The sequence below is a fragment of the Haemorhous mexicanus genome, chromosome 7, assembly GCF_027477595.1.
Source record: "Haemorhous mexicanus isolate bHaeMex1 chromosome 7, bHaeMex1.pri, whole genome shotgun sequence".
NCBI lineage: Eukaryota > Metazoa > Chordata > Aves > Passeriformes > Fringillidae > Haemorhous > Haemorhous mexicanus.
The window spans coordinates 8,271,985-8,296,628 of record NC_082347.1 but is presented as its reverse complement, the minus strand read 5'-3'; the positions used below and the strand labels follow the sequence as shown (position 1 = coordinate 8,296,628).

At 54.5% G+C, this 24,644-nt stretch overlaps 1 protein-coding gene and 1 long non-coding RNA gene across 6 annotated transcripts in view; one reads left to right on the top strand and one right to left on the bottom strand.

Annotated features, from left to right (window-relative positions):
- Window positions 1–12,855: 12,855 nt before the first annotated feature.
- LOC132329687 (C-type lectin domain family 2 member D-related protein-like) overlaps window positions 12,856–24,644 on the bottom strand; it is a 67,241-nt gene continuing 55,452 nt past the window's right edge. For 4 of the 5 annotated variants that reach the window (XM_059851008.1, XM_059851005.1, XM_059851009.1 and 1 more), the window contains exons 3-6: window positions 14,314–14,412; window positions 14,036–14,211; window positions 13,736–13,836; window positions 12,856–13,645 (exon numbers count right to left, since the gene is read on the bottom strand). In XM_059851008.1, the coding sequence (XP_059706991.1) occupies window positions 13,528–13,645; window positions 13,736–13,836; window positions 14,036–14,211; window positions 14,314–14,412 (494 nt within the window). In that variant the 3' untranslated portion in view covers window positions 12,856–13,527. The remainder of the gene's footprint in view (window positions 13,646–13,735; window positions 13,837–14,035; window positions 14,212–14,313; window positions 14,413–24,644) is intronic. The other variant, XM_059851007.1, reaches the window with a different exon arrangement.
- Window positions 19,090–20,373, top strand: LOC132329696 (uncharacterized). Its single transcript, XR_009487128.1, has 2 exons — window positions 19,090–19,163; window positions 19,891–20,373. It is a non-coding gene; the product is annotated as an uncharacterized LOC132329696 (long non-coding RNA).

The following is a 24,644-nucleotide window of genomic DNA, read 5'->3' as shown; positions in this document are numbered from 1 at the left end:
GAAGCTGGCAGCAGAGCCAAGTCAGGCTGGATTGACAGTGCCAAGTACCTCCTGCAATCTGACACCAAGAACCTGGGCTGGTGACTTTTGTTTCTTAGGTGGAAGGGCTTGCCTATGTGTTCCAGGGCCTGTGGCTCAGAGTGGCCGGCTGGCTCCTGAAATTCGGCATTGCGCAGGATGCCTCCCCGACTGAAGCTGGCACCAGAGCCAACTCAGGCTGGATTGACAGTGCCAAGTACCTCCTGCAATCTGACACCAAGAACCTGGGCGTCTCTCTTTTGTTTCTTAGGTGGAAGGGCCTGCCTATGTGTTCCAGGGCCGGTGGCTCAGAGTGGCCGGCTGGCTCCTGAAATTCGGCATTGCGCAGGATTCTTCCCCGAGTGAAGCTGGCACCAGTGACAAGTCAGCCTGGCTTGACAGTGCCAAGTACTTGCTGCAAACTGACACCAAGAACCTGGGTGGCTCTCTTTTGTTTCTTAGGTGGAAGGGCCTGCCTATGTGTTCCAGGGCCTGTGGCTCAGAGTGGCCGGCTGGCTCCTGAAATTCGGCATTGCGCAGGATTCTTCCCCAAGTGAAGCTGGCACCAGAGCCAAGTCAGGCTGGATTGACAGTGCCAAGTACCTCCTGCAATCTGACACCAAGAACCTGGTCTGGTGACTTTGGTTTCTTAGGTGGAAGGGCCTGCCTATGTGTTCCAGGGCCTGTGGCTCAGAGTGGAGGGCTGGCTCCAGAAATTCAGCATTGCGCAGGATGCCTCCCCAAGTGAAGCTGGCACCAGAGCCAAGTCAGGCTGGATTGACAGTGCCAAGTACCTGCTGCAAACTGACACCAAGAACCTGGGCTGGTGACTTTTGTTTCTTAGGTGGAAGGGCCTGCCTATGTGTTCCAGGGCCTGTGGCTCAGAGTGGCGGGCTGGCTCCTGAAATTCGGCATTGCGCAGGATTCCTCCCCAAGTGAAGCTGGCACCAGAGCCAAGTCAGGCTGGATTGACAGTGCCAAGTACCTCCTGCAATCTGACACCAAGAACCTGGGCTGGTGACTTTTGTTTCTTAGGTGGAAGGGCCTGCCTATGTGTTCCAGGGCCGGTGGCTCAGAGTGGCCGGCTGGCTCCTGAAATTAGGCATTGCGCCGGATGCCTCCCCGAGTGAAGCTGGCACCAGAGCCAAGTCAGGCTGGATTGACAGTGCCAAGTACCTCCTGCAATCTGACACCAAGAACCTGGGCTGGTGACTTTTGTTTCTTAGGTGGAAGGGCCTGCCTATGTGTTCCAGGGCCTGTGGCTCAGAGTGGCCGGCTGGCTCCAGAAATTCGGCATTGCGCAGGATTCCTCCCCGACTGAAGCTGGCACCAGAGCCAACTCAGGCTGGATTGACAGTGCCAAGTACCTCCTGCAATCTGACTGCAAGGACCTGGTCTGCTGACTTTTGTTTCTTAGGTGAAAGGGCCTGCCTATGTGTTCCAGGGCCTGTGGCTCAGAGTGGAGGGCTGGCTCCTGAAATTCGGCATTGCGCAGGATTTCTCCCAGACCAAGGCATGCACCAGTGGCAAGTCAGGCTGGATTGACAGTGCCAAGTACCTCCTGCAATCTGACACCAAGAACCTGGTCTGGTGACTTTTGTTTCTTAGGTGGAAGGGCCTGCCTATGTGTTCCAGGGCCTGTGGCTCAGAGTGGCGGGCTGGCTCCTGAAATTCGGCATTGCGCAGGATGCCTCCCCGACTGAAGCTGTCACCAGAGCCAAGTCAGGCTGGATTGACAGTGCCAAGTACCTCCTGCAATCTGACACCAAGAACCTGGGCTGCTGACTTTTGTTTCTTAGGTGGAAGGGCCTGCCTATGTGTTCCAGGGCCGGTGGCTCAGAGTGGCCGGCTGGCTCCTGAAATTCGGCATTGCGCAGGATTCTTCCCCGAGAGAAGCATGCACCAGTGGCAAGTCAGGCTGGATTGACAGTGCCAAGTACTTGCTGAAAACTGACACCAAGAACCTGGGCTGGTGACTATTGTTTCTTAGGTGGAAGGGCCTGCCTATGTGTTCCAGGGCCTGTGGCTCAGAGTGGCCTGCTGGCTCCTGAAATTCGGCATTGCGCAGGATTCCTCCCCGAGTAAAGCTGGCACCAGAGCCAAGTAAGGCTGACTTGACAGTGCCAAGTACCTCCTGCAATCTGACACCAAGAACCTGGTCTGGTGACTTTGGTTTCTTAAGTGGAAGGGCCTGCCTATGTGTTCCAGGGCCTGTAGCTCAGAGTGGCGGGCTGGCTCCTGAAATTCGGCATTGTGCAGGATTCCTCCCCAAGTGAAGCTGGCAGCAGAGCCAAGTCAGGCTGGATTGACAGTGCCAAGTACCTCCTGCAATCTGACACCAAGAACCTGGGCTGGTGACTTTGGTTTCTTAGGTGGAAGGGCCTTCCTATGTGTTCCAGGGCCTGTGGCTCTGAGTGGCCGGCTGGCTCCTGAAATTCGGCATTGCACAGGATGCCTCCCCGACTGAAGCTGGCACCAGTGCCAAGTCAGGCTGGATTGACAGTGCCAAGTACTTGCTGCAATCTGACACCAAGAACCTGGGCTGGTGACTTTTGTTTCTTAGGTGGAAGGGCCTGCCTATGTGTTCCAGGGCCTGTGGCTCAGAGTGGAGGGCTGGCTCCTGAAATTCAGCATTGCGCAGGATTCCTCCCCAAGTGAAGCTGGCAACAGAGCCAAGTCAGGCTGGATTGACAGTGCCAAGTACCTGCTGCAAACTGACACCAAGAACCTGGGCTGGTGACTTTTGTTTCTTAGGTGGAAGGGCCTTCCTATGTGTTCCAGGGCCTGTGGCTCAGAGTGGAGGGCTGGCTCCTGAAATTCGGCATTGCGCAGGATTCTTCCCCGAGTGAAGCTGGCACCAGTGGCAAGTCAGGCTGGATTGACAGTGCCAAGTACTTGCTGCAAACTGACACCAAGAACCTGGGTTGCTCTCTTTTGTTTTTAGGTGGAAGGGCCTGCCTATATGTTCCAGGGCCTGTGGCTTGGAGTGTCCGGCTGGCTCTTGAAACTCTGCAATGTGCAGGATGCCTCCCCGACTGAAGCATGCACCAGTGGCAAGTCAGGCTGGATTGACAGTGCCAAGTACCTGCTGCAATCTGACACCAAGAACCTGGGCTGGTGACTTTTGTTTCTTAGGTGGAAGGGCCTGCCTATGTGTTCCAGGGCGTGTGGCTCAGAGTGGCCGGCTGGCTCCTGAAATTCGGCATTGCGCAGGATTCCTCCCCGACTGAAGCTGGCACCAGAGCCAAGTCAGGCTGGATTGACAGTGCCAAGTACCTCCTGCAATCTGACTGCAAGGACCTGGTCTGCTGACTTTTGTTTCTTAGGTGGAAGGGCCTGCCTATGTGTTCCAGGGCCTGTGGCTCAGAGTGGAGGGCTGGCTCCTGAAATTCGGCATTGCGCAGGATTTCTCCCAGACCAAGGCATGCACCAGTGGCAAGTCAGGCTGGATTGACAGTGCCAAGTACCTGCTGCAAACTGACACCAAGAACCTGGTCTGGTGACTTTGGTTTCTTAAGTGGAAGGGCCTGCCTATGTGTTCCAGGGCCTGTAGCTCAGAGTGGCGGGCTGGCTCCTGAAATTCGGCATTGTGCAGGATTCCTCCCCAAGTGAAGCTGGCAGCAGAGCCAAGTCAGGCTGGATTGACAGTGCCAAGTACCTCCTGCAATCTGACACCAAGAACCTGGTCTGGTGACTTTGGTTTCTTAGGTGGAAGGGCCTTCCTATGTGTTCCAGGGCCTGTGGCTCTGAGTGGCCGGCTGGCTCCTGAAATTCGGCATTGCACAGGATGCCTCCCCGACTGAAGCTGTCACCAGTGCCAAGTCAGGCTGGATTGACAGTGCCAAGTACCTCCTGCAATCTGACACCAAGAACCTGGGCTGCTGACTTTTGTTTCTTAGGTGGAAGGGCCTGCCTATGTGTTCCAGGGCCGGTGGCTCAGAGTGGCGGGCTGGCTCCTGAAATTCGGCATTGCGCAGGATTCTTCCCCGAGAGAAGCATGCACCAGTGGCAAGTCAGGCTGGATTGACAGTGCCAAGTACTTGCTGAAAACTGACACCAAGAACCTGGGCTGGTGACTATTGTTTCTTAGGTGGAAGGGCCTGCCTATGTGTTCCAGGGCCGGTGGCTCAGAGTGGAGGGCTGGCTCCTGAAATTCGGCATTGCGCAGGATTCCTCCCCGAGTAAAGCTGGCACCAGAGCCAAGTAAGGCTGACTTGACAGTGCCAAGTACCTCCTGCAATCTGACACCAAGAACCTGGTCTGGTGACTTTTGTTTCTTAGGTGGAAGGGCCTGCCTATGTGTTCCAGGGCCTGTGGCTCAGAGTGGCGGGCTGGCTCCTGAAATTCGGCATTGTGCGGGATTCCTCCCCAAGTGAAGCTGTTACCAGAGCCAAGTCAGGCTGGATTGACAGTGCCAAGTACCTCCTGCAATCTGACACCAAGAACCTGGGCTGGTGACTTTGGTTTCTTAGGTGGAAGGGCCTTCCTATGTGTTCCAGGGCCTGTGGCTCTGAGTGGCCGGCTGGCTCCTGAAATTCGGCATTGCACAGGATGCCTCCCCGACTGAAGCTGGCACCAGTGCCAAGTCAGGCTGGATTGACAGTGCCAAGTACTTGCTGCAATCTGACACCAAGAACCTGGGCTGGTGACTTTTGTTTCTTAGGTGGAAGGGCCTGCCTATGTGTTCCAGGGCCTGTGGCTCAGAGTGGAGGGCTGGCTCCTGAAATTCAGCATTGCGCAGGATTCCTCCCCAAGTGAAGCTGGCAACAGAGCCAAGTCAGGCTGGATTGACAGTGCCAAGTACCTGCTGCAAACTGACACCAAGAACCTGGGCTGGTGACTTTTGTTTCTTAGGTGGAAGGGCCTTCCTATGTGTTCCAGGGCCTGTGGCTCAGAGTGGAGGGCTGGCTCCTGAAATTCGGCATTGCGCAGGATTCTTCCCCGAGTGAAGCTGGCACCAGTGGCAAGTCAGGCTGGATTGACAGTGCCAAGTACTTGCTGCAAACTGACACCAAGAACCTGGGTTGCTCTCTTTTGTTTTTAGGTGGAAGGGCCTGCCTATATGTTCCAGGGCCTGTGGCTTGGAGTGTCCGGCTGGCTCTTGAAACTCTGCAATGTGCAGGATGCCTCCCCGACTGAAGCATGCACCAGTGGCAAGTCAGGCTGGATTGACAGTGCCAAGTACCTGCTGCAATCTGACACCAAGAACCTGGGCTGGTGACTTTTGTTTCTTAGGTGGAAGGGCCTGCCTCTGTGTTCCAGGGCCTGTGGCTCAGAGTGGAGGGCTGGCTCCTGAAATTCGGCATTGCGCAGGATTCCTCCCCGACTGAAGCTGGCACCAGTGGCAAGTCAGGCTGGATTGACAGTGCCAAGTACCTCCTGCAAAATGACACCAAGAACCTGGGCTGCTGACTTTTGTTTCTTAGGTGGAAGGGCCTGCCTATGTGTTCCAGGGCCGGTGGCTCAGAGTGGCCGGCTGGCTCCTGAAATTCGGCATTGCGCAGGATTCTTCCCCGAGAGAAGCATGCACCAGTGGCAAGTCAGGCTGGATTGACAGTGCCAAGTACTTGCTGAAAACTGACACCAAGAACCTGGGCTGGTGACTATTGTTTCTTAGGTGGAAGGGCCTGCCTATGTGTTCCAGGGCCTGTGGCTCAGAGTGGAGGGCTGGCTCCTGAAATTCGGCATTGCGCAGGATTCCTCCCCGAGTAAAGCTGGCACCAGAGCCAAGTAAGGCTGACTTGACAGTGCCAAGTACCTCCTGCAATCTGACACCAAGAACCTGGTCTGGTGACTTTTGTTTCTTAGGTGGAAGGGCCTGCCTATGTGTTCCAGGGCCTGTGGCTCAGAGTGGCGGGCTGGCTCCTGAAATTCGGCATTGTGCGGGATTCCTCCCCAAGTGAAGCTGTTACCAGAGCCAAGTCAGGCTGGATTGACAGTGCCAAGTACCTCCTGCAATCTGACACCAAGAACCTGGGCTGGTGACTTTGGTTTCTTAGGTGGAAGGGCCTTCCTATGTGTTCCAGGGCCTGTGGCTCTGAGTGGCCGGCTGGCTCCTGAAATTCGGCATTGCACAGGATGCCTCCCCGACTGAAGCTGGCACCAGTGCCAAGTCAGGCTGGATTGACAGTGCCAAGTACTTGCTGCAATCTGACACCAAGAACCTGGGCTGGTGACTTTTGTTTCTTAGGTGGAAGGGCCTGCCTATGTGTTCCAGGGCCTGTGGCTCAGAGTGGAGGGCTGGCTCCTGAAATTCAGCATTGCGCAGGATTCCTCCCCAAGTGAAGCTGGCAACAGAGCCAAGTCAGGCTGGATTGACAGTGCCAAGTACCTGCTGCAAACTGACACCAAGAACCTGGGCTGGTGACTTTTGTTTCTTAGGTGGAAGGGCCTTCCTATGTGTTCCAGGGCCTGTGGCTCAGAGTGGAGGGCTGGCTCCTGAAATTCGGCATTGCGCAGGATTCTTCCCCGAGTGAAGCTGGCACCAGTGGCAAGTCAGGCTGGATTGACAGTGCCAAGTACTTGCTGCAAACTGACACCAAGAACCTGGGTTGCTCTCTTTTGTTTTTAGGTGGAAGGGCCTGCCTATATGTTCCAGGGCCTGTGGCTTGGAGTGTCCGGCTGGCTCTTGAAACTCTGCAATGTGCAGGATGCCTCCCCGACTGAAGCATGCACCAGTGGCAAGTCAGGCTGGATTGACAGTGCCAAGTACCTGCTGCAATCTGACACCAAGAACCTGGGCTGGTGACTTTTGTTTCTTAGGTGGAAGGGCCTGCCTCTGTGTTCCAGGGCCTGTGGCTCAGAGTGGAGGGCTGGCTCCTGAAATTCGGCATTGCGCAGGATTCCTCCCCGACTGAAGCTGGCACCAGTGGCAAGTCAGGCTGGATTGACAGTGCCAAGTACCTCCTGCAAAATGACACCAAGAACCTGGGCTGGTGACTTTTGTTTCTTAGGTGGAAGGGCCTGCCTATGTGTTCCAGGGCCTGTGGCTCAGAATGGCCGGCTGGCTCCTGAAATTCGGCATTGCGCAGGATTCCTCCCCGAGTGAAGCTGGCACCAGAGCCAAGTCAGGCTGGATTGACAGTGCCAAGTACCTCCTGCAAAATGACACCAAGAACCCTGGCTGCACTCTTTTGTTTCTTAGGTGGCAGCACCTGCATATGTGTTCCATGGCCTGTCACTCAGAGTGGCCGGCTGGCTCCTGAAATTCGGCATTGCGCAGGATTCCTCCCAGACCAAAGCATGCACCAGTGGCAAGTCAGGCTGGATTGACAGTGCCAAGTACCTGCTGCAAAATGACACCAAGAACCTGGGCAGCTCTATTTTGTTTCTTAGGTGGAAGGGCCTGCCTATATGTTCCAGGGCCTGTGGCTCAGAGTGGCTGGCTGGCTCCTCAAATTCGGCCTTGCGCAGGATGCCTCCCCGAGTGAAGCTGGCACCAGTGGCAAGTCAGGCTGGATTGAAAGTGTCTAGTATCTCCTGCAATCTGACACCAAGAACCTCGGCGTCTCTCATTTGTTTCTTAGGTGGAAGGGCCTGCCTATATGTTCCAGGGCCTGGGGCTTGGAGTGGCCGGCTGGCTCCTAAACTCGGCATTGCGCAGGATGCCTCCCAGACCAAAGCATGCACCATTGCCAAGTCAGGCTGGATTGACAGTGCCAAATACCTGCAGCAAACTGACACCAAGAACCTGGGCTGGTGACTTTTGTTTCTTAGGTGGAAGGGCCTGCCTATGTGTTCCAGGGCCTGTGGCTCAGAGTTGCCGGCTGGCTCTTGAAACTCGGCATTGCGCAGGATGCCTCCCCAAGTGAAGCTGGCACCAGAGCCAAGTCAGGCTGGATTGACAGTGCCAAGTACCTCCTGCAATCTGACACCAAGAACCTGGGCTGCTGACTTTTCTTTGTGATTGAAATGTGCCAGCCTTTGGTGTTCAGGGTCCTGCGGGCCGGAGTGGCTCCTGAAATTCTACCTTGCGTAGGATGCCTCCCAGACCCAAGGTTGCTCTACTGCTTTTTGGTATTTATGCCTGCAGCGTTTATTTACGATTCTTAGTAGCCAGAACTTTTGAAGATATTGATTGTTATTTCACTTCTGGTTTTTTTTTAATATAGTTTTACTGCTGGTAAAATTAAGCAACGTTATATGTGAGTTTGTTTATATTTGTTGTTGTATGTTTGTTTACATTTGATTGCTCTATTGAGTTATTGTTTTACTTCTCATTTTTGTCCAGGTGTATTTTTTTCAGGTTTGAGTTTTGTTGCATTTAGACATGGTCAAGTTTCAGTCTTCTTTACTTTAAGCCTTGTCATTCGAGTTTTATTAACCTCAGTTTTTATTCAGTGTTAAAGATGTAACTATAACTTCTCTGAAGTGTACCTCTAATGCTCCTGAGGTGACATTGAATTCCACTGCAACTAATTTTAAGTCCTAAGTTCATTTTCTTCAAATATGTTTGTCTACACTGCAAGATTTGGTTATTTTCTTCTAGAGATAAGACAGATCCAGCTGAAACAGCTGTGATGAAACACTGATAAACACCTGCTTTTGGATAGAAGCAGATACAGTTTGTTGGGCCCTTGATCCTCTCACAGATTGCACAGGTGTCAGGGCTGCACTGCCTGACAGGATCATTCATTGTCATCTCTTCTGGTTTATCTTCCATAGGTAACACAGCAGAGTGGGGGTTGTTCTGCATTATGGCTGTTATCCATTGTCAGCTGTTCAGTGTTTCACTGGTATGGATCCAGGAATGCTGGAAGAATATTGTCTCCAATTCCTGAGACAGTCCCTGCTGATACATTGGTTCCATCATGTGAATTCACTCATTTTTATAACAGGCATTATCCATAAGGTATCATTACCTTATTGATAACTGGCTTTCCATGAACTTTGACAGATCTTTGTGTCACTATCTACAGACACGTGTCCCTTTGGGATCTCTCTGCTTTGTTGCCCAGCTCAGGTGCATCTCTCTGACCAGGCTGTCTGCAGCTGTTCCCTGCACTGTCTGCTCAGCCTTTGGTCCCTTCTCTTGTTCCAGCAGGGTTGCTGTGCCTTGACCCAGGGCTGTCTCATGATTTTCCTGTGTTTTCAGAGCTCCAGGAAAAGATCTCTGGGCTTTGTGGAGAGCCTCATCTGAGCTGAGGTCCTGTGGTCTTTCCCGACCCTTTTGTGACACATCCTCATGGGACAGGGCTGTGCCCTGCTGAGGGCAAGGCAGCTTCTGCTCTGTGGGGATCAGACACAGCCCCAGATATTCTCACAGAAGGGGATTTGCCTGAAATTCGCCTCCTAAAACAAGGGGAAATGCAGTTTCCCTCTTCCATTTCCCTCAACAGCGACCATTCTGGGGGCTTTTGGACATCTTTTTCTTCTCTGAAGGTCCCTTCAAATGGAGGGTCCCCCTCGATGGAACTCTTACAGTGGCACATCAAGAGGTTCCTCTCAAGGGAAGCCCTTTCAGACCAGAGACAGCCGTGTTTGCTCTCAATTTGAACCTAAAGATGATGAGATGTTCTGAGGTGCTTTCTCTCAATTCAAACCCACCAAAGAACATGATAAAGATTATCTCATTCCATTTAAACATGAAAATAATGGCAAGCAGTGATTGCCCGGCAAGGGAGACACCCAAAATGATGAAAAAGTTGTGTTTTCCTTCAACTGAGACCCTTCCAATCACAGGTGAGTGGGGATCCTGCCCAGTTCAAACACAATTACAGAAAAGCTTTCCCCTCTCCATTTCAATCTATTTTCTCCTCGAACCCCCCCCCCCCACCCCCCATTTCTGTGGGCACTGGGGAGGGACTGGGGGCACTTCCCCCTCCTCACTGGTCACCCCTGGGGCTGCTGCACCTTGCCGAGTGCTGAGGAGTTCCCTCCCAGTTCCCTGCCAGTATCCCTCTCCCTGGCAAGCCCCGGGAGGGATGGGGAGAGCACTGGGCAGGAGCTGGGAGCATTATTCCTTCCCAGGGCTCCTGATATCCCTCCCAGGGCTCCTTCTTGGTCACTCCTGCTGCTCCCACTCTCCCTGCCAGGTCCCTCCTGGCATTCCCTGTGCTCCCAGTTCCCTCCCAGTGTTCCAGGATCTCTCCCAGTGCTCCCAGCGGCGAAGCACTGGGGGCACAGCGTGGTCTGCTCTTGGAGAGGCAAGGCTTGAGCTGTCAGGAGAGAAACCCCGGCTGGAAAAGCATTCCCTGCAGAGGAAAGTGTCTCCCCGCTCTGCCCACAGAGGGAGCTCAGTCTCCGCTGTTGACTCCAAACCCTTCAGGCTCCGAGTCCGAGTGCCCGAAACTGGCTCGGCCCCACTTCCCAGTGCCCTGCTCAGAGCTCACACGGCTGGGGGGGCAGTGCAGATTAAATCATTAATGCTCCCGGGCACTGCTTTAGCTCTGACCTACACACTGTCCCACAGGAACAAAACCCCTAACGAGGATGGGTTTCTCTTGCTGGCACAGGAAGGGAAGGAGAAATCTGACAGGAATATTCTTCATCATTCTGCCCAGGCTCTGTCAAACACTCCAGCTCCTGAACCTCGGGAAATAACAAGTGGCTTCTAAGAAGTGACTTTAATGTCAGTGAGCAGGTTATTATGGATTAATCTCACACTGGAAAGCAGTCTTCACACCCTACTGCTCTCTGCATCACCCAGAGAGTTTGGAGGCTGCTGTCTGGTGAGCTCCTGAGTTGCATCTTCCCTGTCAATCTTATCAGCCTCTTGTTTAATTGTATAAACATAAATAAAATGCAGGGAGCATTGGCCCAGGGTCTCAGGACTTGCAAATCTCTTCCAAAGGAAGGGGGAAAAGAGTGTTTCTCCCAAACCACAGAGCTTAAATTACGTATTACCAACATATATTTTTAAAAGGAAAAGAAGAAGAATAAAATACCAATTACTGTGCCAGTCGGGCTCCAGCCCATTTCTGTTCTCTTCTTTCTCTTATAGCATCTCCAAGAATACTTAAACATTCATTTCTTTTCTTCTTTTATTTTTTTTTTTTTTCTAATTTAAGCTGAAGGAGAAGCAATCTGGCTGCAGACTTGTGGCACTCCAGTGCCTGAGTTCCAGTAAGGGAGCTCATCCTCTCTGCAGTTACAAGCCAGATCCCAAAGTCCTGAGCATCACCTTTCAGCTTTTGGAACACTGAACTGTAAGAAAAGCTGCTGGGGAGGGCCATGCTCCAGGCACATCTGTGGGGATTCCTCTGTCCAGCTCTCTGAGCTCAGCTCGTGACATTTCCTCTCCTGGCTGGCTTTGGCTCATGCATTTCTTGAGGGGCTGGCCCTGCACTGATCAGAGCATGCACTGACCATCAGACAAACAGCTTCTGGCACTGTGGGTCTGTCCTAAATGGAGCATTTCATTTTATTCCAGTGCCTTAATTTCACTTACTCCAGATGGCCTTTAAAACAACCTGGTTTCTAAACAAGGATTGCACAACGCTCCTGCACTCCCTGCCAGGGTCATTCTTTGAGCCTTGCAGAAAGGCTTTAAAGCAGCACAGAGCTTGCTAAGCACCAACAACTTCATCCAAAATTCAAATCCATAGCCTGGGCAGAGCCTGACTTTAAAATTTATTTTAAACCTGAACTAAAGAGCAGTTGCATTGCCAATTGACAAGATGAGGAAGGTTTCCTTAGCAGTTGTTGAGATGACAAAGTAAGGGATAGGACAGAGCCTGCAGTGGGGGGAAGAAGGGAAAACCTTAATTTGCTCAGTAGGGTTTTAACCATCATGCTCACATCTCAAGGACTTGTAGAAACCATTCTAATCTCAAGAAAGGAAAAGCTTCCTGGATATTTCTGATTTCCACATGAGCCTAAGGAAGCCCTCAGCTGCAGGAGACTGGCATAACTTCAAGGCTGGTTTCTGGAGCAGAGGGAGCAGGGTGAGCTCCTCAAAGCCAGACCCTCACCCACAGCAGCCAGAAGGCGGAAAAACAAGGATCCAACAAAGCCAGAAGTGGGGAACGGGTTATCAAGGGTTTTATAAGGAAAGAACAAGGTCTGGGAAACAGGACCTGGAAGGTGAGAGAGGAAAGAAGCAGGGAGGCAGCTGAGGCCTCTTCAGATTTGGAATCAAAAAAGGAGGAAAGACAATGGAGGAGCCAAGAAAAGGCTGGCACTAAATTCTAACGCAGCGGGCACGGCCGCTGGGGCTCCCTCCCTGCCTGTGAGCACGGAGCGGCTCCTGGCACAGAGGGCAGCGCCGAGAAGCCTCGGCCCCGCAGCAGGCAGGATGCGGCGCTTTCTGCCCGCACTGGGCGCCTGCAGCGCTTTGCGCTCTGAGGCACCTTCAAGTTCATCCCGTGCCAGCCCAGACACGGGGTCCGGGTGCCGCCGCCGCTGCGGAATGAGCCGAACGCGCCGCCCGCCGCCGCTCCCATCCCGGCCAGACTCCGCGGGCACTCGGGCTGGTGCCGCCGCAGCTCGGGGCTGTCGGTGTGGGAGGTTTTGGCTCATCAGAGTGCGGCAATGATCCCGAGCAGTGTGGGAGCAGCGAGCGAGGCGGCAAAACGTGTGGCGCGCCGCGAGGGCACCGACGTTCATGTCCCGAAAAAAGCGTGCTAAGGAAAAGGGCCCCACTCTGCTGGAGCCAGTGAGGAAGCGCAGACCCGGGGCAGCCGCTTCTGGGACTCCCAACAGTGAATTCTTGCAGGGATTCTCGGGCTGGACTGGGCCGGGCCTGGAGCCCGGGGCCAGCAAAAGCGCTCTGTGCCTCTCCTGCTGCCCCCTGGGCAGGCAACAGAAGACAGAAGGAAATGCTCGGAGGTCTCAATAAAGGCAGCCAGAGATCTCTCACCCATCACGGGCAGAACAGAACTGAGGAAATTAAGAGAATTTACCATTAAACGAAGCATTGTAAGGGCATTAGCAGGCTGCCAAAAATTAAAAATGCACCTTCTACACACTGTTCTCTCCTTCCTGGGCTTCCTCTTATCCCCAATTCCCTCCCTCCCTTCTCCCCACACAGTGGCACAGAGGGATGCGGTTACAGTCACGTTGTGTCACTCTTTCTCCCTCAGGGACACGAATCCTTGTCCTGCTCCAGCCTGGGGTTCCTCCCACAGGAGGACAGTCAGATCCTTCACAGCAGACAGACAGACAGCAGACCCTTCTCCACAGTCAGGTGCCTGATGCCAAAAGTCGGATTCCTGCTCAGCACATGTCAGCGGTTCTTCCACCTCTTCCAAAGACAGTCCAAAAGTGTCACATTCAGGCCAGTTTGTGATGATTTCCAAGAGGCCAGGCAGATTTGGATTTCCATTTGGAACTTGTTGTGTCATGAGGGCAACGCCCTGACTCCAGGCAGCATCGGAGGCAGGATGGATTGCAGAGACTTTTCCTTTGCACCCCCAGCCCAGCGCTGGCACTGGGGATGAAGAGGCACTGAGGTGACCCTGAGAGGAAGTGCAAGGCACAGGGTGCAGCTGAGGAAGGGCAGCCCTGTGCTGGGCTCAGAGGTGAAGCTGGCACTGCCCAGCGTGGAGAAGGTCCTTTCTGCAGCCCCTGTTACAGGGGACCTTGGGCCTTGCTGCAGACATACGGCCGCTCAGTGGAGCAGAACTCACTCCTGAATCTCTTCCCGTCAGCCAGGTACACACATTGGGAATTGCCGAGGACGGGAACCCTGCAGGGAGGAGCAGAGCCAGCGCCGGTTGCCAGGGGAACACCTTGTGTCCCTGTCCCCCCTGGCCCTGCCCGGCTCCCCGGCACTCACCGGGAGCTGTAGCTGCTGCCGTCCTCCCACTGCAGGCGCTCGCCCCGTCTGCGCAGCCCGAGCCAGAAATCGCCGTTCCCGCAGAGGCGGAAGAGCAAATCCTGCCCAGGAGAGAGGAGTGGGAGCTGCCCCGGCCCCTCGGGGGGACACGTGCCCGGAACTGCCCCGCCTGCCGGGGCTCCTTCCCTGCAAGGCCCCGGCCCGGGGCTGCAGCCCCGGCCCTACGAGCACCAAGCCCGGCCCAGGAGCACCCCCAGGCTCCCCTCAGCCACCCCACACCGCCCGCAGCCCCTCACTCACCATGGCCTCCTCATCCTTGGCAATGGCCAGGGAGGCATTGAGCTTGGAGCACCGTTCCTGACCCTGCTCCCAGGAGCCGTAATCCCTTGAGAAGTAGTAGCAGACCCCATTATGCCCGACCCAACCAAAGGGACAGCACTGTGGAGTCGCAGGTGTAACTGGAACCTGTGTTGCTGCTGGAGGACGAAGAGGAGAAGATCTGAGCACTCCCCTGTGCAGGGAGCAGGGAGCCCGCTCTGCCCCGAGGGGCTGGGCCCAGGCTGCTGCCCCTCCCTTACCTGCCAGCACAGCCAAGGCCACCCCCAAAGCCAGCACCAGCACCAGCAGCAGCAGAATCAGCAGCGCCGCGCCCACGGGATGGGACCTGAACCATTGACCTGGAGCAGGACAGAGCTGCTGGCTGCCAGAAGCAGAGCCGGCCCTGCAATCTGCTCAGCCCATGGCCAGGGAGCAGAGCAGGGAGCCCTGAGCCAGTGTGGCCCTCACTCAGCTGGCAGCCAGAGAGCCAAGAGCCTGGACACAGCCAGGGACACAGCTGTGGGGACAGGCTGCAGCAGGAGAACTGCACAGCCTTGGGGGCAGCTGGGGCTCTTGCTTCCAGCCACTGATGGGGCCCATTAGAGCACGAGGCTTCTTCCAGACATCAGGAAACAGCCCTGTCCTTGGGAGGGGAAACTTTGCCCTTCCTAGAGGCCACAGGGGTGGCCCTGCACTCACCCAGAAATCTTCTGAGGTTCCTTTTGTCTTCTTTATTGGCTGCTGATGTATCCTGGGGACCCAGGGGCTCCCTCACACTCCCATCCCTGGTGCAGGATCCATTCTCCACATCTGCACTCACTGCACGCTCACAAGTGACATTCCCCTGCTGATGCCAAGAGCCTTCTTGTGCCCCAGGCAAGTGTGGAAGCCCGGCTGCTGTTCCTTCCTGGAGATGCTGGGGCTTATTCACAGCTCCAGGAATGGGGCAGGTTTCACTCTCCTCCTGCTCACAGCCGGCATCTCTCCGCCTGGAACAAACAGCACCTTGCAGCGGAGCCATAAGGAGTGCTGGCAAAGCCTATGGGAGCTCGGCCTCGGGAACAGCTTTACACCGGCACTGATGGCACCCTGGAAGGGACACGATGGGAGGTCACTGCTGGTGCCGGCCCTGCGGGACCCCGAGGCTCAGGAGGGCGATGCCAGCTCTGGCTGAGCTCTCCCCGCTGCCCAGAGGTGCGGCAGCAGCTGCGGAGACAAGCGCAGCCTCCGGCAGCTCTCCGGTGCCCGCAGCCGTGGCCCCTGGGGCTCTGCAGCCGCTGCAGCCCAGCTCCGTGCCGGGACGGACGCTGAGAGCGCCTGCGAGCTGCCGGCTGCTGCTGGCCCGGGGCAGCTGCGGCTCGGAGTCCGCCTGCCGAGGGGCAAGAAGCAGCGGCCCCGGGCTGCTCACCATTGTGCCCCGCATTCCCTGCCCCGGAGCCTTGGAGCCCGGGCACACCGAGCGCCGGCACGGCCGCTGGGGCTCCCTCCCTGCCTGTGAGCACGGAGCGGCTCCTGGCACAGAGGGCAGAGCCGAGAAGCCTCGGTCCCGGAGCAGGCAGGATGCGGCGCTTTCTGCCCGCACTGGGCGCCTGCAGCGCTTCGGGCTCTGAGGCACCTTCAAGTTCACCCCGTGCCAGCCCAGACACGGGTGGCACGGACACCTCCCGCCCGAGCAGCGGCCCCCAGCCCGGTGCCGCACGGCTGGGAACTGTCCCGGGCACGGAGCTGCCGCCTCCGTGCTACCGAGAGCAGCCGGGATGAGCCATCGCTGCCGCGGCACCGGCTCGTCCCCGGCGATCCGGGCACGGGGGAGACCGCGGGCAGCCGCTCCCTCAGCCATCTCAGCGCAGGGGGGACACGGGGTAAGCCGGCACAAGGAACTCGCCAGAACCTGCCCGCCCCTCAGCGCGAACCCCTTTGCCCGCAGCGAGCCCCGAGCTGGGGCAGCACTGACCGCGGGTCGCACCAGGGCTGCAGTCCCCTCCGAACTCCGCCGCCGGCTCGCCGGGCTCCGGGTGCCGCCGCCGGCGCTCCGCAATGACCCGAACGCGCCGCTCGCAGCCGCGCTGGCTCTCCCGGAGCAGCACCCCTCCCCACCACCCAATTTATTAGCTGTCCATTTGGAGTGGGGTGCGGCTTTTGGCCGTTGTGGCCAATCAGCGCACGGGCATGCAGCCAATGGCGGAATGGTGGCTAAAAATACGCGGGGGAGACAGCCCGTGCCAAAGCGCCGTCAGTTAGGTGAGATGAATGCTGCCCCGAGCGAGCGAGTTTGGACTGAGCCAGAGGAAGGGCGATGGCACTCAGGGCATGTTGCCAGATCTCACGAGTCACAGCTGGTGAGTGATCTTTGCAGGAGAGGGACTGTGTTAGCCTCGTTGTTTGTGACTAGAGATGGGCTGGCGGGAGGACTGCTGGTTGGACGCTTCCTGGGGCACGGTGATGATGAAATTGTAGCGTTCTTGATACTTGGTGATATCAGGAGGAACATCAATACAATTTTTGCATTAGACTTCCTGAGGGCAGACCTTGGCCTATTCAGGAGACTTATTTAGAGAGTTCATTGGGAAGCAGCCCTTAAAAACAAAAGAGTCCAGGTAAGGTGGGCATGCTTCAAAACAGAGATCTTGAGGGCACAGGAACAGACTGTCCTTTGTGTACCAAAAAATGAGTCAGCAAGGCAAACATCCACCCTGGAAGGGCAATGAGGTTTTGAAGGAATTTAGGAATTAAAGGAGAATGTATCATCTTTGGAATGAAGGTCAGGTTTCTCAGGAAGTATTTAAGGGGGCTGATAGAGTAGATAGAAAAAACTTACAGAGGCCAAAGCTCAGTTTGAACTTAAATTGGCAACTTTTGAAAAGGATAATAAAAACTGTTTTTTCAAATATATTAATGGTAAAATGAAGGGTAAGACCATTTTTTTCTTCTTTTGGATGCAGGAGGGAACTCAGTAACTGCAGTTGAGGAGAAGGCAGAGGTGCTCAATGCCTTCTTTGCCTCAGCCTTTAGTGGGAACACAGCTTGTCCTCAGGACAAGTGTCCTCCTGGGCTGGTGGATGGTGTCAGGGAGCACAATGGGCCCCTGTTATCCAGGAGGAGGCAGCCAGAGAACTGCTGAGCTGCTTGGATGTTCATAAATCCATGGCCCCAGATGGGATCCACCCCAGGGGGATGAGGGATCTGGCAGATGAGCTTGGGAAGCTGCTCTCCATCATTTGCCAGCAGCCCTGGCTCACTGGGGAGGTTCCAGGTGGCTGGGAGCTGGCCAGTGTGACACCCATGCACAACAAGGGTGGGAAGGAGCATCCTGGCAATTACAGGCCAGCTAGCCTGACCTCAGTGCCCAGTAAGGCCATGGAGCAGTTTATATTGATTTCACCAGGCAGCACTTCCAGGATGGCCAGGGTGTCAGAGCAGCCAGCAGGGGTTTAGGAGGGCTAGGGCTTGTTTGACCAACCTGGTCTCCTTCCATGACCAGCTGACCCTCCTGGTGGGTGCAGGGAAGGCTGTGACTGTGTCTGTCTGGGCTCCAGCAAGGCCTCTGGCAGTGTCTCCCACAGCTCCCTCCTGGAAAAGCTGCAGCCCAGGGCTGGGACAGGAGCGCTCTGTGCTGGGCTCAGACCTGGCTGGATGGCCCAGAGAGTGCTGGTGAGGGTGCTGCACCCAGCTGGCAGCCAGGCACCGGGGGTGTCCCTCAGGGCTCTGTGCTGGGGCCAGCTCTGCTCAGTGTTTGCACTGACCTCATGGATGAGGGGATTGAGGCTTTCATTAGTGAATCTGCAGAGGACTCTGAGCTGGGAGCTGTGTCCATCTGTGGGAAGGTAGGAGGGCTCTGCAGAGAGACCTGGAACTGTTGCATGGGTGGGCAGAGTCCCAGAAGGTGAAGTTTAACATGTCCATGTACTGAGTCCTGCATTTTGGCCACAATAACCCCTGCAGTGCTCTGGGCTGGGGGCGGTGTGGCTGGAAAACGGGGACAGTGCCCAGGCAGAAAGGGACCTGGGGGTGCTGGTCCACAGCCTGCTGGACATGAGCCAGCAGAGTGCCCAGGTGGTCAAGAAGGCCAAGGGCTCCTGGCCTGGATCAGGAATGGTGTGGCCAGCAGGAGCAGGGAGGTCATTCTGCCCCTGTACCTGGCACAGGTGAGGGCACACCTGGAGTGATGTGTCCAGCTCTGGCCCCTCAGGCTGGGAAGAGCATTGAGACACTGGAGTGCATCCAGAGGAGGCAACGGGGCTGGAGAGGGGCTGGGAACACAAACCCTGTGAGGAACCACTGAGGGAGCTGGGGGTGCTCAGCCTGGAGAAAAGGAGACTTGGGGGTGACCTCATCACTCTCTGCAACTCCTGAAAGGTGGCTGTGCTCAGGTGGGGTTGGGCTCTTTCCCCAGGCAGCACTGACAGAACCAGAGCACACAGTCTCAAGCTGCACCACGGGAAATATGGTTTGGATATTAGGAATAAGTTTTTTACAGAAAGGGTGATAAAGTTCTGGAATGGCCTGCCCGGGGAGGTGGAGTCACCATCCCTGGATGTGTTTAAAACAGACTGGATGTGGCACTGGGTGCCAGGGTTGAGTTGAGGGGTTGGGGCTGGGTTGGACTCGATGATCTTGGAGGTTCCTTGCAGCCCAGCCCAGAGATTCTGTGTTTCTGTGACCGCGGGCAGCCGCTCCCTCGGCGATCTCAGCGCAGGAGGGACACGGGGGAAGCCGGCACAAGGAACTCGCCAGAACCCCCCGGCCCTCACTGCGGCCCCCTCCGCCCGCAGCGAGCCCCGAGCTGGGGCAGCACCGACCTCGGGTCCCACCTGGGCTGGAGCCGCCTCCGAGCTCCTCGCCGGGCTCCGGGTGCCGCCGCCGCCGCCGCTCCGCTCCCGGGCAGACACAGCGGGCACGGCACTGCTGCCGCAGGTTAGTGCTTGTGTGGGTGTGGGAGGAATTCTGGCCGTTTTGATCAATCACCGCGCTGGGAAACAGCGGGGGGCGGGGAGAAGGGGGTGGTCACGCCCGGTCTGTTTATATGGTTTCCCGTAAAAGCCCTCGTCTAGAAGAACGGTCGCGCCGTGGGAGGAGGTCTCAGCCGGGAATTACCGCAGGAATTCTTGGGGTGGTAAACAAAGGGTAAGGCAAGGGTAAACTTCCCCTTGTCGGCACTTCAAAGCATTGAATCAAGGGGAGAACGGAGGTTCCCTCTCGTTTGAGATCCCTAAATGATGCATAAGGAGGATCTCCCCTCAGTTTAATCCCGAATAAAACGTGAATCAAGGGGGATTTTCCTCAATTTAGTCTCCTAAAAATAGGGGAAATGCAGTTTCCTTTTTCAGTTTCCCTCAACAAAAACCTTTCTGGGGGCTTTTGCACATCTTCTTCGCCTGTGAAGGTCCCTTCAAATGGAGGGTCCCCCTCGATGGAACTCTTACAGTGGCACATCAAGAGGCTCCTCTCAAGGGAAGCCCTTTCAGACCAGGGACAGCCGTGTTTGCTCTCAATTTGAAACTGAAGATGATGAAAATTGGCTCTTTCCTTCAATTCAAAATTCACCCTAAAGGGTTTCTCCTTCCATTTAAACATGAAAATAATGGCAAGCAGTGATTGCCAAGCAAGGGAGGCACCCCAAATAATGAAAAAGTTGTGTTTTCCTTCAACTGAGACCCTTCCAATCACAGGTGAATGGGGATCCTCCCCAGTTCAAACACAACTACAGAAAAGCTTTCCCCCCTCCATTTCAATCCCTTTTCTCCTTTTAATCCCCCCCATTTTTGGGGACTCTGGGGAGGGACTGGGGGCACTTCCCCCTTCTCACTGGTCACACCTGGGGCTGCTGCGACTTGCAGAGTGCTGAGGACTTCCCTCCCAGTGTTCCCAGGATCTCTCCCAGTGCTCCCAGCGGCAAAGCACCGGTGGCACTCCGTGGTCTGCTCTTGAAGAGGCAAGGCTTGAGCTGTCAGGAGAGAAACCCCGGCTGGAAGGTCCCCGGTGGGGCCGGCCCGGGAGCGCCCGGGGGCTGCGGAGATTTCTCTGCAGTGCCGGCCTGGAGCTGCACGGGCGGGGGGAGCCCGCAGGGAGCTCGGCAGCTGCTGGGATGGTTTTTTGTTTAGTTGGTTGGTTTTGGTTTTGGTTTGTTTTCTTCTCCTTTCTTTCTCTTTCTTTCTTCCTTTCTTCCTTTTTCTCCTTTTTGCTAATCGGGGAGGCTGCTTCTGCCAGGAAAGCCTGTAGTTAGTTTCCCAAGGAGGAGTCTACGGTTCGAGTGATAAGACTAGGAGGAAGTAGGAAGTCCACAAAGGGAAAAGGAGGAAATACAAAAATATCAAACACAAGCCTTGTGTGTGCTTTGTTTTTCCCCTCCCTTTTACCATTACCTGCCTTCCTTCCTTCTCTTTCTCTGTGAATGCCAATGTTATGGAGGAGCAACGCGCCAGCTGGCTCTCAGAATTAAGAGGCAGCTATTATGTGGATGTTCAGCTGTACAGTGCTGCCCTTTCCCCTGCCCTTGCAGCAGCCCCAGCAGTCGGGGCACTGCGGGAAGGGCAGGCTGGGCACTGACAGGCACGGCTGGCACCGCCTGCCCTCCCGCCAAGGTGCACAAAAGCATCTTCACCGATGGACAGCGAGCACCTCTGCCAGCTGCTGGCAGACTGTGGGAGGGCCAGGGTTACCTGTGCAACACCGAGGGCAGGAAAGGGAGAGCAGCACTTTTGTCACCGAGCTGCCCGGCTGCAAACCACGGGGTGGGGGCAGGGCTGGGCTCCCAGCGCTGTGGTTTTTCCTTATTCGGTCCTTTTTTGTAGTTTTTGTCAAGTTGTAATAAACCTTTTCAAAATTTGAAAAGTGAGGGACGTTTCTCACGCTAATTTTCAATCTGATCTTGTAGTATACAGTCAGTAGTACTAGAAGGGCATTACTGTGAGAGGACAGAGAGTTGGCTAAAGTTTTGCTGAACTTCTGCTCCTCCCTCTCCCTGGCAAAGCCGAGTCTCACAGTGTACTGTAACGCTCTTTTACTGCCTTAGGCAGTTTCGTTTGTGTGAGCAATCTTGAAAACGTGACTGAGAAAAGATCTGAAATACAGTTTTAATTTCTTTAGCACCTTAGCTGAAATCGTTGGTTTCCAGTTGATTTTGATGTTGAAACCATTCCTTATAGCTGCTCTCCATACAAAGAAAAATTTTCGACGTGTTTACTCTTACTGCCAGTAGAATCTCCAGTATTTTCTGCACTTTGTAGTAGTAGTCCTAGGATTTCTGTGCTTCAGTAATTGTTGTGGTTTGGAATAGGAGGAGAATTTCTGTGGAACCGCTGAGAAGCTGGACACGGCTCTGTGAAACACACACGTTAAAGACGAAAAAACCCAGGAACCTCCTTTTTCTTTTCCAGTCGGCGAGGAGGTGGCGGGCCCCGGCCTCAGCCCCCGGGCCGCCCGCCGGTCCCCCCCATCGGCCCCGGTCGGTTCTGGCCGGGTCCAGCAGGTACCGGGCAGGAACGGGGGGAGGCTGCAGAGACCAGAAAGGGGCACGGATGGCTGCGGCTGGGAGGATCTTATCAAATCCCCCCCCCCCCCATCGCGGCTGAAACCGAAACCCCTACAGCCTACAAGCCCTACAGAGGAACCCTACAGCTCAATTAACCGCAGGAAAAAAAACAAAACACCAACCAAGAAAACAGTTCTCAACCAGTCCCAGCTGCAGCTCCCCGCCACAAGTTACTAGCGAATCAGGTAGACCCCAAACAAAAGGCTAACCCTTTCAGTACTTCAATCTTCCGTCCAGAAAAAAAAAGCAAAACAAAAACAAAGCAAACCAAGATACAAGCATATAAAGAAAAAACATAAAACCAGCAAAATCAGTAAAGAAGGTAAATCCCAAATAAAAAAAAGGAAAAAAAGCCTTAATTTTAAAACTGAAATCCTCTTATAAACTATGAACAAAAATTTCTTTTTTTTCCTATAACACATTGTCCTGGTTCAGGGCAAATTTGGGAGAGAACCCCCAAAGGGCTCCTCTAGGAAATCGGATTCTACCACCCCTCCCCCAACCGGTCCAGGAGAAAATACCTCCTTGGAGAAAAAGTGGAAAAAAAATGTTTATTAAACAAGAAAACCTAAACAATATTAAACAATAAAACCCCTTGCTGCTCCAAAGGAGATGACAAACCCAGAAAGTCCCCTCCCCAGATTCCAGTTCAGCTCACTCAGTCCCTTATCAGTCCCTCTGGCGCTGGAAATGCCGTGGCCCAGCCCCGGCCCAGCCCACCGATGCCAGCTGCTGGTGCCCTTATGGGTGTTCAGTCCAGAGCAGGTGTGAACAAGTCCAGAGAAAGGGGAAAAAGGAAAAAAAAAGCACAGTCCAGAGGACTTCTTTTCCTCAGCTAGCTAAACTAACTAAAAGCAAAAAAAAAAAGAGAGCCCTGTCCCGCCGTCTGTTCATCCGCAGACAACGCAGTCCAGGAGCAGGAATGTGTAGGAGTGAGTTCAGTGTCTGAAAACAAACTGCGCGCCTCCTCTCCCTGCCTCAATCCTTGGAGCGAGTCTTAAAGGTGCAAAACTTACTATTCAGCATAAACGGAACGAGACGATTGGGGATAAAAGCATCATATAGTCAGCCTAGGACATTCCACCCCTTATCCCCATATCGTCAGCTTACTACTAAAACTAATATATATTCCAACTCTATAAACACATACATCATACATTCAATATACAGCTATACATAGACAATGGTAGTAACATTTAGCAAACAGTGATATTTACACATAGGTCTCACCCAACAATGAGATCTCCCTGAGGTACACATCGTGTTCTTCCATCTCTTTGCATTATCCACCATGTGGAACCTGGTCCCTGAGCAAAGACAACCCCACGAATGGGTTTGTCTGTACTCGAGGCAGAATTGATCCAAACTATCTTCCCTAATAAACCTCTGACATGTACCACTGGGACTTTGTCTCCATCTACTCTATGCAAAGGCTCAGATTGGGCAGGGCCCACTCGGTTAGTAGAGCCTCGGGTGTTAACTAGCCAGGTGGCTTTTGCCAGATGTTGCTCCCAGTTTTTGAAAGATCCCCCACCTAACGCTTTCAAAGTGGTTTTCAACAGTCCATTGTACCTCTCTCTCTCTGCAGCTGGTGCATGGTAGGGGATATGGTACACCCACTCAATGCCATGTTCCCTAGCCCAGGTGTTGATAAGGCTGTTCTTGAAATGAGTTCCATTATTTGACTCAATCCTCTCAGGGGATCCATGTCTCCACAGGACTTGCTTTTCAAGGCCCAGGATGGTTTAATGGGCAGTAGCATGAGACACAGGGTAGGTTTCCAACCATCCAGTGGTGGCTTCTACCATGGTCAGCACGTAGCGCTTGCCTTGGTGTGTCTGGGGCAGTGTGATGTAGTCGATCTGCCAGGCCTCCCCATACCTGTACTTGGACCACCGCCCACCATACCACAGGGACTTCACTCGCTTTGCCTGTTTGATGTCAGCACACGTCTCACAGTCATGGATAACCTGAGAAATATTGTCCATGGTTAGATCCACCCCTCGGTCTCGTGCCCACTTATAGGTGGCATCTCTATCCTGATGACATGAGGCATCGCGGGCCCACCGAGCTAGGAATAACTCTCCTTTGTGTTCCCAATCTAGGTCTATCTTTGACACCTCTATCTTTGCAGCCCGGTCTACCTGCTCATTGTGTTGGTGCTCCTCATTAGCTCTGCTCTTGGGGACATGGGCATCTACATGGCGGTAGCTTCACAGGTAGCTTCCCTACCCTGGTAGCAATATCTTTCCACTCATCAGCAGCCCAAATCGGTTTTCCTCTACATTGCCAGTTAGCTTCTTTCCACCTCTCCAGCCATCCCCACAGAGCATTGGCTACCATCCATGAATCAGTGTAAAGGTAGAGCCTTGGCCACTTCTCTCTCTCAGCAATGTCCAGGGCCAGTTGAACAGCCTTGAGCTCTGCAAGTTGGCTTGATCCACCTTCTGCTTCGGTAGCTTGAGCGACCTGTCGTGTGGGGCTCCATACAGCTGCTTTCCACTTTCGTTTCATTCCCACAATGCGACAAGAACCGTCAGTGAAAAGAGCGTAGCACGTTTCTTCCACTGGCAGTTCATTGTATGGTGGAGCTTCTTCAGCACGTGTCACTTCCTCTTCCTCTTCATCAGCAAGACCAAAGTTTTCACCTTCCAGCCAGTTTGTAATCATTTCCAGAATCCCAGGGCGATTCAGTTTTCCAACACTGGCGCGCTGTGTGATCAGAGCGATCCATTTGCTCCATGTGGCACTGGTGGCATGGTGCGTAGAGGGAACCTTTGCTTTGAACATCCACCCCAGTACTGGTAGTCGGGGTGCCAGGAGCAGTTGTGCTTCAGTGCCTATTACCTCTGAGGCGGCTTGGACTCCTTCATAGGCTGCTAAAATTTCCATCTCTGTTGGAGTATAGTTGGCTTCGGACCCTCTGTAGCTTCGACTCCAAAATCCCAGTGGTCGGCCTCGAGTCTCCCCAGGCACCTTCTGCCAAAGGCTCCAGGACAAGCCATGGTTCCCGGCTGCAGAGTAGAGCACATTTCTCACCTCTGGTCCTGTCCTGACTGG